The sequence below is a fragment of the Poecile atricapillus genome, chromosome 1 (genome assembly GCF_030490865.1).
Source record: "Poecile atricapillus isolate bPoeAtr1 chromosome 1, bPoeAtr1.hap1, whole genome shotgun sequence".
NCBI lineage: Eukaryota > Metazoa > Chordata > Aves > Passeriformes > Paridae > Poecile > Poecile atricapillus.
In genome coordinates, this window is record NC_081249.1 from 91,257,883 (window position 1) to 91,271,863 (window position 13,981).

At 45.4% G+C, this 13,981-nt stretch overlaps 1 protein-coding gene across 1 annotated transcript in view; it reads right to left on the reverse strand.

Annotated features, from left to right (window-relative positions):
- SLC22A15 (solute carrier family 22 member 15) overlaps positions 1-7,097 on the reverse strand; it is a 31,044-nt gene extending 23,947 nt beyond the window's left edge. The window contains exon 1 of the mRNA XM_058862924.1: positions 6,874-7,097. Within this exon, the coding sequence (XP_058718907.1) occupies positions 6,874-6,960 (87 nt within the window). The 5' untranslated portion in view covers positions 6,961-7,097. The remainder of the gene's footprint in view (positions 1-6,873) is intronic.
- Positions 7,098-13,981: the final 6,884 nt, after the last annotated feature.

The window sequence follows — 13,981 nt, forward strand, 5'->3', positions numbered from 1 at the left end:
GTTAAACTGCAAACTTAGTCAGAGAGTCATCTTATTGTAAACAGACAAGACCTAGAAAACAGATGTTATTGCTCCAGAGGGACTCCAGTCCCACTGGGCTAACATTTGGAAAAAGCAAACAGGTTTTGCTTAATGCAAACAATACACAAGAAGCACTATCTTAAAGAAGTAGCTATATTAACTACTGCAGTTAAAATAACAAGGGCATTTGAGAACACAAAGCTTTATCTATGTCAGAAATAAAGAGCAAGTCTCTCATGCAAGTGGGAAACAACTATTCTGAGTTCAATTACACACCTACTAATTCTCTCACCCAAGAGGAAAGGAATTTAGAGCCTCTAAAATGGAGACGTGTCAGTGAGGAGTGCCTTGATATTGCTAGTGGAAAGACACAGGCAATTTATTGCCTACAAAACATGGCAAGTTAGAGACTCTGTGTACACAGGGGCAGGAAAGAAGGAAGGGGAGATAATGTGTCATAACACAAATATTTTTAACCCCCAGTGTTTGCTACCCAGTAGAATTAAGCCTGTTAACTCCCAGGCTGCTATTCCAAGGGTGCTCAGAGGACAGATTGGCTAGAAGGATTGTAGTTTGCCAGGCTGAAAGGCAAATAGCAGAAGATGGGATTTCTTCAGCTCCCACTGAGTCCAAATACCATCCTATTCCACCAAATATTCTATGTAATAACAATTTTATTATTAATAATCTGAAAACATCTCCCCATATGTTTTACCCACAGCCCATACAAAGACGACAACCACTGTTGACACAGTGCCTGCAGGCACCTTCCCTTCCCATTGTTAAAAAGACTGCAAAAATCCAGGCATGCAGCCACAGCTCCAGTGAAGACCCCCAGAGCAAGTTCCTTCTGATAATTTCACTCTACACACCATGTAGCCACCTTTCTTGTTTTTTAAAAAAAAGAAAGTTTGGTGTTTTATTTTATTTTATTTTTTAACAGGCAAAATACTCTTGTACCTTCCCTCTGTTTCTAAGACTTCAGAATGTCTGCTCTGTGTCTCTCCCAAAATTCACGCTTCTTGCTATGCCCAACAGCAATAGTTCTGTTAAGGTCTTTACAACAGCACATTGTACAGGCTTCTTGGACTGATCTGCACAGAAGCTGAAGTCAGTCTTGTAAATTAAATTGCAGAAGCTGAGCAGAGGTGTTTACACAGATAGACATGCACAGAATGTGTGGTTCAGTGTCAGAGTGAATGTTGTGATCATTAGAAGAGCAATAACATCCAGCAGTTGTAAATGGCACTTAACACCTAAATAAGAGCTCAGTTGCATGTGATTTGCAGTTCAGATACAGCTAAAGAAGGGAAGGGCTGGAAGTTACAGCTCACATTTCTTCTCTACCTTAAGCTTGCTCTAACCATACTCTTGCAGATAAATGCAAAGCAGATACGTGAATGATGCACTGGTTTGATTAAGATACAGCATAACTTCAAGGGAAAATGAAGGCATAGGCAGCTGATTACAGATTCTTAACTTCCCTCCACCAGGGATTCTTTTTGGAAAAAACAAACAGAAATAAGTTAGCTTTTTAAAATTAATCAGAAAGGAAGCAATTGTTAGCATCCAGACTTCTGCACTATACCTGAGAGTTAAGCACCCCACTGCTAATAAGGCATGTCACAGCCCAGCATTCTTATTTCAGGTTTTCTGCAGAAAATACTACATTGTCTGCATCAGTTGCATTCATGCTTTTAAGGTTCTAAATGTAGTATCATTTAAGGCAGGTGATTGTCTCAAGGGAGTTAGTTATGGATCTGAGAGAAGGACGAACAGACCAAGAATTGTAAGTTAGCACCACTGAAATCAAATGTCACACGTGAACAAAGAACTACCTTTTTTCCTGAAAGATTTTCCCCACCTAGTTGAAGTAAATGGTAGGATTTGTCTTCACTTAGAAGTTCCATCAACTTTCAGATGGAAACATTCTTAGCTAAATGAGTAGCAGCACATCTTTATGCATCAATAGCTTACATATTCATACCTACCTCATTTATTTGTCCTCCCAAACAGGAGTATGCTATGCCAGAACAAAGATTTATATTCAGTGATACAAGTACTCTAAAAGCCTTCATCATATTTACATGGAAAGCAACACCATCCTTCAGCATAAGCATGTTCTGAGTAAGATACAATGCACAAAAAGATGTGGGAATACAAAACTTTCCTCAAGAAAAACATTTGGGTCCCTATTTTTATGTTTGTATTCATGCCACACTTGAAACCTCTCCTCCAGGAAGAACGCTGCACGTGTCTGACACACATTCTGCAACTGCTTTATTGAGAATCTGAGAGAATTAAAACTCCTACTTCTCTCACATACAGAAAGAAACCCGAACACTGAGGTGATCAAACTCAAAAAATATTACACAGAAATTCTGAAAATACTTTTTATATCTGCCACCTTGCTTACTTACCTTACAGACATTTGAACTGTGTTTAACTTATAGTGCAAGTAACTTTGGGTAAACACCATACCTGTCATGATGCCCCTGGAACAACTGCAGCACACTATACCAGAGTTGTAATGCAATTTGTGAAATATCCCTCTCTTAATTAAATTTTTCATTACATTTCCAATTTGTTTTGCTCTTCCTATTCAGATAAAGTCAAAATAGCATACATCAAGGACTGGGAATAAGCTGTTCAATGTACGATCAATTCTGTCTGGTTCAAAGAAAAGTTTAAAAGAGTCAAGCAAATATAAGTATTGAAAGAAGATTCACTGATAAAATATTTCATTACTGTCATTGTGACCACAGAGTGATGTCTCATGACATAGATAAGAAATGTCAAGAAACAGTTAAGCAACCGTGATAGGATGATCACATCTGCATCCTGTCTGAGGACAGACACTATTTCTTCTGAATTATTTCTAAAGATTTGGAATGAACCTGTCTAATTTAAGCCACATGCCCCAGAATGTGCTTTCCCTCAAAACATTTGTGTAGATGGGATGATTATAGACCATCCTTCTGCATGGGATACTGCATGGGATATTGTAATGACAGAAGCCATATATGGTATTGTTGTCAACAGTAAAGTGATGTTAGCAACACCACTCATTACAGCTGCACTGCATCACAGAGAGTTTAAGGCAAAGGTATAATTCAAGCAGCTTTATGTAACCATCTTAACTGTTTTTACATCCTCCTTTCAGTTAGTAAGGAGCTCCTAAGATGGATGGGAACAACCACCCTTGGTAATTATCCACATTGCTGTGCAATGCACATTACTCAACTCAAGGCAAAGCCTTTTTCAGCTGTGCAAACAAAAACTCCCTTTTAAATGCTAACATGTTTTTTAAAGCCTTTCAGTAGAGATAGAGTAAAAGCACATTTCCGTTCTCGGTTTGGGCTTGGGCAATCCTGTAGCTCCGATTCACTGGCACAGGCCAGACTCGTTCAAGCACATATGTTGAACCACAAGAGACAAAGAAACTTTTTATTTTTCAGTATGTTTTTAAGTGTGCTCTCAAGCAGCTGATCAAGGTCTGGAGTTTTGTCTCATGTTGCTACACACACTAAACAAACATCAAAAGACTAATGCCACTAATCCTTCCGTATAATTTCTTCAAAAGGTTGCAAAAACCTTTCCAGTAATCAATAGGTATCAAGTACTTACTTTTAGCTCAAAATAAAGTCCTAAGTATTTTAAGAGTTATCAGCTCCCTTTGTCTCTTCCTCACTTCCTTAAAGATATACTAGAAATGCAAGACTAATCCAGCCTTAATTTCACATCATTAGTCAATGTGCACATTCTTCAGGTAAGTCTGGTCTTTCTGTAATTCCATGTCATTTGGAAAAACATTTCTCTACATTAACTGTGGTCAGTCCATTATAAACTTAGCAACCATTGTTACACAATACACCTAAAAATCTTCCAAATTCCTTTTAACTTGGTAGTGAATAAGCCAGGCATACCTTGATACAGTAACAGCTCAGCAGGTTAATGAAAAACAGCAGCAGGTAGCAGAGGAATAATAGAAATCAGAGAAGATGAATGAAGAAACCCACAAGACAGATACTTAAAAGTTTTACACTGAAACACAGAAAAACATTTTTCTAATTACAAGCAATCTGGAGGTTTTTGCCAGAATCTCAGTAAGCTCATTCCACATATCAAGTACCAGTTCACCCAAGCCCACCTGAAAATTGACTCATGTGGAATTGACTCACCCTTATGGACAGGAGTGTTTGGTAGAGCTTGACTCAAAGAAATTCTGTAAGCTAAACTGTGTCTGTAATGAGAATTCAGAGACCAGATACACTGGCGTAACACTAAGGCTACACGGTGGAAGTAGCTTACTGTTCAAATTTATATTAAAAAACACCAACACTAAAATGTAGTAAAGTACTTATAAAGTATGAAACTCAAAGAGATTAGTGACATGCAGAGATGAAAAAGTAGAAAGCCTACAAGGAAAGCAAGTGCACTTGCTGGGAATCTTACTGTGAAGGGAAAGCACAGAGTCTAAGCTCTGGATATTGGCAACAAAGATGAAGGGACTTGACACAGCAGACAAATATTTTTCACACCGGGTATTCTTATCCTTAAGAATGTAGAAATATTTTTTATACTAACAGGCCAACATAAAAATATAGGCCAACTGAGGGAGCACATGGAAAGGGACAGAAAAATTAGCAATAAAATGGAATAATCATGGCACAACCAGTGATACAGACTACCAAGAGTTCTCATTCTGCTGCCATATGCTATATCTAATCCACTACAGGAGTCCACGATTACCTAGATCTACATTCTACATCACACACACAAGATAGACTACTTACCTTTGGGTCCATCCTCCAGAGGTTGATGATAAATCAGACAAAAGACTAACACCAGTCGTGGAACCTGCCTTCAGCCTTGCTCTCGCACATCCCAGTGACACATTATGTAACTTGGCACCAGTAAAGGAACACAAAAAGCAATCAAACACCCAAGCAGGAACCAGTTGAATAAGTCCACATCTACTCATGAACTGAAAGACAAAAAGCTTCACATCTAAACTCCTTATAGACTTCTGTGCCTGCCTGATCTGAAGTAAAGAAAACCTACCAGTCAGAGGATGATACTCTTTGGTACAGTTCAAGAATTAAAGATAACATCAGAAGAAAAGAAGCAGACCTATAAACCTGTTATCATTTCTTCTTTAGCTATTCTGAATTAGTTCCAGGATTTGCAAAGATCTTTGTTTACTTCGCCCAGGAGAAATGCAAGTTGAGCCATTAAAAACAAAACAAACGAACACAAACATTACAGAACAAATGACCCATACTAAAAATTCTGGAAGCACAAGAGTACTTGTCATGGTTTGCAGTTCATTCCAGAACATGACCAGCACTGGAAGAAGTAACTATTGCTTCCTTAATTTTTAATCTTTAGGGAACATATACATTTTCTAGCCAGCTGGCCAGCAGAACAAGCAATGTCTAATTTTAAGAATTAATCAGCTAAAATCAATATAAAAAAAAATAGGAATAAAAACAGTACAAGGAAATAGAAACCTACAAAGCTTCTGCTGTTTAATACCATAACTTTACAACCAAGTACAGAGTTCCCATCCAACAAGACTGGGCATCTGAATTTACTCTGGTCATCTCATAAAGTTTCTTAATATTTTGGTCAGTCTAGGGGAAGTAGGGGTTGCCAGGAGAAGACATCTTCAGTCTCACAGCTCATGACTGAAAGTTCTTGATTAGTACAAAATATGGGTCAGAAGAGGAGGGAGGATATTTAAGTTCCCCTCTTTCTTCCTGCAACTATTAAATTCCCTCAGTGGAAGTAACCCAGCACTTGTCAGCCTAGCTGAATTCATGACAATGAAGTTCTTGATGCTAACACGGGGCAAACCAGACTTCTGTCAGATTCAAACCATACTTCAGTCCTATGTCTGACTGTGGCAGTACATGTATTATTCTTGTCTTCCTTCCCTGTCCTCACAGGAATATGCACAAAGACGAAGCAAAACTGAAGGACGACAAACATGGCTGCAGAGCACATCACTTGCTCATGCAGTCTTTGAAACTCTCTCCAGAGAGAGTTTGTCTCCTCTTGAGCACTAGAAGAGTGTTCTCTTCTAGCACTCCTGTTATTTTGGACTACACTTTTATCACAAAACTTAGAAGAGTTCCAGTTTTCTATCTCACAAACCTGACTACCCAAAACGTAGGGCCTCATCCAAATACCCAGTGGTCAAGAGACACTGCCCCTGTATTCTAAGAGTTAAGTCAGGGCAAATCAAAGCACCATGAGCAATCACCACCTGTCAGCTGGTTATATGAGAGCTTCTGCACACAGAGGTATCAGTGGCCACCTGTCACTTCATCAGTGAGTCAAGCCACACGCCACCTAGAAATTCACAGTTTAGTCCATTAACTCTAGGCTGCACACGATTCCCAGCAGAGCCTTTTACAGAAGTCTACGTTTTCCAGTCCAGGTCACAGAAACCTCAGTTCAACCTCAGCCAGCCCTTCACCTGACCAGCTCCTAATGTGCTCCACGAGTGACAAAAGGCGTAACCGCTCAGGCAATGCGGCACAGAGAGCATCAGCTGCTTGCCCCAAATTCACTCTGCAGAACTGAGCGCTGCCTTCGGGCAGAGGTCACCTGTGCCCCAGGAGCGCAGTACGCTGCTGCAGGACAGACCCAGAGGGGAAGACTTGTTAGTGCCACCAGCAGCCCTCAGCAAAAACCCTCCCACACAAGCCTTCGCACCGGGCAGCACTCACCGCGGGGATATCCACCCAACACTTTGGGAACAGCTGTCCACCGCACCCAGAGCATCCCCCTCCCGGCACTGCTTCCTCCTCGGGACAAGAGCGGGAGGGAAGGGCGGCCTCTCACCTGGAGGAGCACAGCCAGCAGGACACACAGGTACACCTGGTAAGGGCCCATCTGCCCCACCAGTGGGAACGCCTCCTCCACCTCCATCCCGCTCCCCGCCCGCCGCGCAGCTCCTACGAGCGGCCGCCGAGCAGCGCATCCCCGGGGCGGGGCGGGGCGCGGAGCAGCGGCCGGGCCCTCGCGGAGCTGGAGCAGAAGGAGAAGGGAGAAGAGGAGGAGGGAGAGGGAAGGGCGGGAGGCGCGATGCGGTGCTCATGCGCAGGCTCCAGGGCGAGCAGCCGGGATGCCGCCGCCTCCCTCCTTCCCGGGCGGCCGCCGGGAAAGCGGAAACGTGCGCGGCCTTAGCGCAGGCGCACGGGCCGGGATGCCGTGGTGCGGGGAGAGGGGCTGTGCGGGGCTGTACGGGGAGATGGGCTGTGAGGGGAGCGGGGCTGTGCGGGGAGATGGGCTGTGAGGGGAGATGGGCTGTGCGGGGAGCGGGGCTGTACGGGGAGATCGGCTGTGCGGGGAGCGGGGCTGTGCGGGGAGCGGGGCTGTGCGGGGAGCGGGACTGTGCGGGAAGATGGGCTGTGCGGGGAGAGGGGCTGTGCGGGGAGCGGGGCTGTGAGGGGAGCGGGGCTGTGAGGGGAGAGGGGCTGTGCGGGGAGCGGGGCTGTGCGGGAAGATGGGCTGTGCGGGGAGCGGGGCTGTGCGGGAAGATGGGCTGTGCGGGGAGCGGGGCTGTGAGGGGAGCGGGGCTGTGAGGGGAGCGGGGCTGTGCGGGGAGCGGGACTGTGCGGGGAGCGGGACTGTGAGGGGAGCGGGGCTGTGAGGGGAGAGGGGCTGTGCGGGGAGCGGGGCTGTGCGGGAAGATGGGCTGTGCGGGGAGCGGGGCTGTGCGGGAAGATGGGCTGTGCGGGGAGCGGGGCTGTGAGGGGAGCGGGGCTGTGAGGGGAGCGGGGCTGTGCGGGGAGCGGGACTGTGCGGGGAGCGGGACTGTGCGGGAAGATGGGCTGTGAGGGAAGATGGGCTGTGAGGGGAGCGAGGCTGTGAGGGGAGTGGGGCTGTGCGGGGAGCTGGACTGGGCGGGGTGAGGGGCTATGCGGGAAGATGGGCTGTGCAGGGAGCGGGGCTGTGCAGGGAGATGGACTGTGCAGGAAGGTGGGCTGTGCGGGGCTGTGCGGGGAGCGGGGCTGTGCAGGGAGATGGACTGTGCGGGAAGATGGGCTGTGCGGGGAGCGGGGCTGTGCAGGAAGATGGGCTGTCCAGGGAGCGGGGCTGTGCAGGGAGATGGACTGTGCGGGAAGGTGGGCTGTGCGGGGCTGTGCAGGAAGATGGGCTGTCCAGGGAGCGGGGCTGTGCCCGAGTGCGGTCAGGGAGGCAGCACCTCGACGCCTCGGGCTGGTCCCTTACAGTGAGGGCTCGGCACTGGGGAGGTGTGTGCGAGGTGCATGTGCCTCCTGAGGTCACACCTGGGCACAGCTCTTGGGAAGGGGGAAAAAAGAGTCGAATCTGACATTAGGCTATTGTGTGGGTGCCACTAGAGGTCAGTTCTGGACCCACACAAATCTAACTGTTCTGGATTTAATGCCTGGTGAGGACATGCCTTTCTTTCTCCATTACACCAGTCTCCACAAAACTGTAGTTGCAGTGTATTTTATGAAAAGAATTCTGGGAGCCTTCATTGTGAACACGGGGTAGAATTTTTCACTTAGAAGTAATGGAGCTGGTTTGGGAAGGAGCATGAACTCTACTGCATAGAGAAGGGATGGGAGATGAATACAAGTGACATAGTCATCTTGCAAAATGGCAATGAGCTTTTTGTTGTCCATTTTTTTCCAGTAAAGCTTCAGGAACACAAAACAACTTAGATTATTGAGACTTTTTTTTTTTACCTACTGGTACCGAGAAGCACCAGCAACATCTTAATGCTTGTAGCTTTTATTGAATGAACAATAGAAAGGGAGTTGTTGTGAGCTGTGACCTTTAGGACCACGCCAGGAGCCTGGGAAATAATACCATTTCTGTGCTGAAAAAACCTTGGCAAATTGACAATCATCAAAGCAATTTACTCTTTAAATGAAATTCACCTTTGCCCTAAGCACTTCTTTTCATATTTGAGGCTTAGTACAGATTGATTAAAGGCAAAACAGCAAAGGATTTCTGAAATGTCAGGACCTTTCTGCTGTTCACCCAACTGCACTTGGCTTACTTTATTGCTCAGCTAAGATGTGGAAGACATGTCCTTGTGTTTGGGAGCTCTGCACTCATCTCCCCTGCATCCTTCCCGCTCTAGCCAGTTCAGCCACAGTCTGTGGCAACCACAGCTTTATTCCAGCTTGTCCAGCAGCAAGGAGCTTTACCATCAACATCCAGCTTCTCCTTGACTCTTGAACAAAGGTGAACAGACCCTAGGGAAGGAGGCGGTACATGGCTCCCTGTCAGGATTGTCCTGCCTCCCGAATTCCTGTGTGCACCCTGCATTCCCCAGGCATTTGTCATCTCTGTCTCACTTGGGACCTCCAGCACTCCTGCCTGGGGGTTTTCCTCCCTGTGCTCCCTGCTTGCTTACAGCAACCCAAGCTCCAGGCTCTGCCTGCTATATGGGCAGCAATTAAGAACTGTCAGCTTTCTGTATTCACCTCCATGGGGTGCTGCCTTCCAGATGATGCTTCTGCTCTGCTCCTGCCACATCTCTGCTGAGATAACACCTCTGGCTCCCGCAGCTTCCAGTCCTGACCATAGTGAAGTTACAGTGTTGGCCTTACACATATCAACACCGTGCAACAATGCCCTGTGCCTGGGGAAAACAGCTGTCCCAAACTGACTCTGGCAGAGAACCATGAAGGTGATTAAGGGACTGGAGCATCTGTTGTGTGAGGAAAGGCTAAGAGCTGGAACTGTCTAGCCTAAAGCTAAGAAGGCTTAGGGAAGAACTTCACAATGTGTGTAAATAACCTGATGGAAAGGAATGAAGAGGAGGAGCCCAGACTCTTCTCAGTGCTGCCTTCCAACAGGACAAGAAGCAATAGGGACAAGTTAAAAAAAACATTGGCAATGAAAGACCACTGTCCCATGAGGCCAGTGGTTTTGGAGAGGATTGGATGCAATGTTTAGGGGTTTCAGTCAACAATAGCACTGCACTCCACTTAGCGAATGATCTTTCCTTGCTGGAGCCCTCAGATCTTCCCAGATCTGTGAAATTCATTAATGTACAATTTGCCCCCTCCTCCTCCTCATTAATAATCATGCCAAATAAGAATATTCTTAATAATCCTGTCTGTGGGGAATTTTTCTTTTAATGAAAGCAAATCAGGCTTCTTACTCAGCCATAAATGTGGTGCCCCCTAGGTTTTTCCACATAGCTCCCAACCCTCGCTCTGTTACTACCGCTTCATGGGTTTGTTGCCATTAGAGGCTTACACATCAAATTCATCTGGGCAACTCAAAACTGAGACAGCTGCATGGCTTCTTTTCCAGCTTTTCTGAAATGATAGTTCCAGATACACTCTGCCCTTTTCTGTCTGTATGTAATGATGACCCAGAGCATTCAAAGTACTAGATACATGTAAATGCGAGGGGATAACCCTAAGCTATGTTCCTCTCTGGGAAACCAAAAAAAAAGTTAAATCAACTGTCTTAGAGCTTTAGAGCTAAAAACCTCATTCTGGTTCACTGATGTTGTGTTTCCAAATTTGATATATTCATTTGTAGTAGATTCTGATAATGGCTGGTAATTTTTCTTTGGAAACACAAGCAACCATAGTTCTAAAAAAGACCTTAAAAGAACTTTTGATGTTCCCACCTTCTGGCTGGGGATTTCTTACCCATTCAAAGGTGTCCACACAAATTGTTGATTCAGGAGTTGGCACAGATGAGATCTAAAGAAGTTCTGCTCCTGACAGAGGAAGTTTCAGGTCATCCATGACTGGAAATTGTGAGTTACATATGAAGCTCTGTAGCCAGGCTGCTGTAGATGACTGAAGATAAGTGGGTTCAAGTGAAGGATCAACAAGTACTAACAAGTACAAAATTCCTCTGAGGCTAATCTAAAAAAAGAAACACCTCTGACTCTGAAAAGTACGCAGGAGACAAATTGTTCAAAGCTGATATCTGAAGGAAGTATTTACTCTCCCTTGTGATACTCCTGTGTAGGCATTAGCTTTTGGCCACAGCAAGAGATGGCATTTGGGCCAGAAAGGACATTTGCAGTCCTGTTGCCACTTTTATGATCTTGCACCTCATCAGGCTCCCATCCCCCTACCTCACAGGAGGTTTCCACCACATCAGCTGAGCTGAATGCTGAACATTGAACAGCAAAAGACTGAGGTCTGACTGTGGCAGTGAGAATGGCAGCTGTGGGAAAAGTGGTGGAAATCTCTTCCATAAGAACATGAAAGGGTTGTGGTTCATAAAACCCAGTACTATTAAATAAGCCCAGGGCTAAGAAGGGGTCCCTCCTTTAGGATGAAAATAAAGCAGAGGTTCCCTTGATCTGTTAACTTCATCTGGTCCATAGCACGATGACAGGAGCAGAGGGTTGACAGTATCTGCCAGAATGCTTGCCTTGCTGGCCCCCTGTTATGGAAAATGAAGATTTTTTCCAACCAGACTAATCAGCTGCTCGTTGCAGCTGGCTTACCCCATAATACTATGCAAAGCTAGCATATGGCTCATTACAATATACCCTGACTAAGTGTGCAGCCAAACAATCCACCAAGGCATTTTTGCTTCTCTGATGTGTTGTTTGCACTTTTTGCAAACAAAGCAACAAACAATTCCTTTGGAGGCACTTTTCAATTTTAGATGAGGCTTGGGGATACTGAATTTCTGTCTGAACTGTGAATGATGTTAAAAGCTGATTCCCTACCCCTTCCTAGATGGGCAGTTGTCTGTTGCAAAACAGATCCAGTTCAGGTTCCTGAGAAATCTGAGCTTGCTCATGTATCCTGTATCTCTGGCAGTGGATAGTTGCTCTCAGGATGTCTCCCCTAGTCACACCCCAAAGTGCACATCTGTGACCAACACCTTCTTGGCCAGCAGCCTCTGTAACTCTCAATCCTGCTCAGTTTCCCATCACTTAGGCATTACCTGCAGTGTCCATCCTGGAGTGGGAGCTCTGTTTTCATCAGAAACACTGCCAGGGGTTTCATGTTGAGCAAAGGAGTTTATGAAGCATACTTCTGTGCTTAAATATAATAAAATCTTAGACACTAAAAAAAAAAAAGAAAAAACAGGATAGTCTTAAGAAGTGGGATTGGCCTCTGTGGCCTCCCAGCAGTGGCTGGGACAGAGATAACAATGCCAAACATAAAGGTGAATGCTTGTACCTCTAAATGGCTCTCTTGAACAGTTGGGCCACACTGCCTTTGCAAGAACCCATGTGTTCTCTGTAAGCTTTTTTCTTTCCAAGTAGTCATCATTTGGCTGCAGTACTGCTCATAATCTTGACATTTACACCATCCATTCTCTGCCATATCACCAGCATGCAAAAGACTTGTTTGGACCATGTCTCTTGCTCTGGAGACTGCTGGAGATCCCACAGAAGGAAGCAGAAGCACTTACAGGTGGTTTGTCTGGCAGAGGCAACAGCCCTTTGGATCTGGAGGCAGAGAGGGCATTCGGCAAGTGGCGGCTTTTTCACAATTCCCTCAAAATGCAAAAAGTAAGGCTAACCTCATGGATTTCAGCAGCTATTTCTATCCCAGGTGTGCCATGTAGTGCAGTACTGGTATTCTGCTCAGTATGTTTGACCTCCCATTAAATTTATTAATCACCACTGTTGCAGGTTATCACAGGAGTAACTTATCTTTCAACAGCAACTCCAAACTGAAAAATAAGGCTTTTGTTCCTGTCCTGCTCTTGCAAAAGAAGTGTGATAATTTAGGAGCACCCCTCAAAAAGGAAGGTGGGAAGACAGTCAGACAGCAGCCAAGTGCTGCTGAATATAAGGTAGAAGCTCATAATAAGAAGTCAAAATTATCAGAAGTTTGGAGCACTAGGAGCACTGTGGCAGCACCATGGAAAGTCTGATGGGCTGCTTGTTGGACCTGATGGGCAGGCACAGACTGTGCTATATGGACTGCCAGGCTCGCTCAGGGCTATCCAAAGTATGATCTAAGGAACCATGTAGATGTACCTTAGGCTTCTGCACAAAACAGAGGAAGCATCCATGGATGATGGGATTCTGTGTATTTAGTTCGACACGGGAGGCAGGGGATGCTCATTATGTGAATAACCAGAATTTCACAAAGAGGTATTTTTATAGGAGGTAGTAGTAGGGCATTTCTCCAGCAAACAGATTTGCACCCTGGGAGAGTTCCAAAGACACAAAGGCCTTGTGAACTTCGTTTCTCCAAAGAACTGTAGTTCTCAAAGTGATCTTGTACAGCATCTACAAAAGATATCTGCAAGGGAAGACCCTCGCTCAATCATACCAGGAAGAGAGAGTGACACAATCTGGGTTTTGCAGCAAAGAACACTTTTGAAACTTACGCAACTAGGCAGTGGAAAAAAAGAATCCCAGGTCCTTCCCATTCCACAAGCAAAAAGGAGGTTCAAGTCATCTTTGTGTTCTGACATCACAGTTCATTTATGGAAAGAAATACAGGGCACAGTTTCATAGCATCATAGGTTAAGGTTGGAAAATAACTCTGACATCATTGAATCCAACCATTAGCCCAGCACCACCATCTTCACCATAAGGCCATGCCCCCAAGTGCCACTTCTAAATGGTTTTGAACATTTCCAGTTCCCTGAGCAGCCTGTTCCAATGCCTGACCACCCTTTCTGTGAAGATTTTTTTTCTACTATCCAATCTAAACCTACCCTGATGCCATGTTTCTCATGTTTCTGCTCGGCACCCTCGGCAACTGGCATTTAGGGAAAAAAAGCGGGGTGGGAGGAAGGCAAAAGCGAGCCCTTCTGTGCTCAGAGGCTCCCTCCCGGCCCCCAACTCTGGCCCGACGCGGATGAAACAAACGGGAGGGCGGAACCCTTCTACCCAACAGAAGGCAGGAACCGAGGAAGATGCCTAAATCTCTTTTCATGACGGGACAAAACCCATCAATAAATGAACAGCTGGCGGGGGTTCCCTGCGCGCCGGGAACAAAGAGCGGCTGCGGCGCCG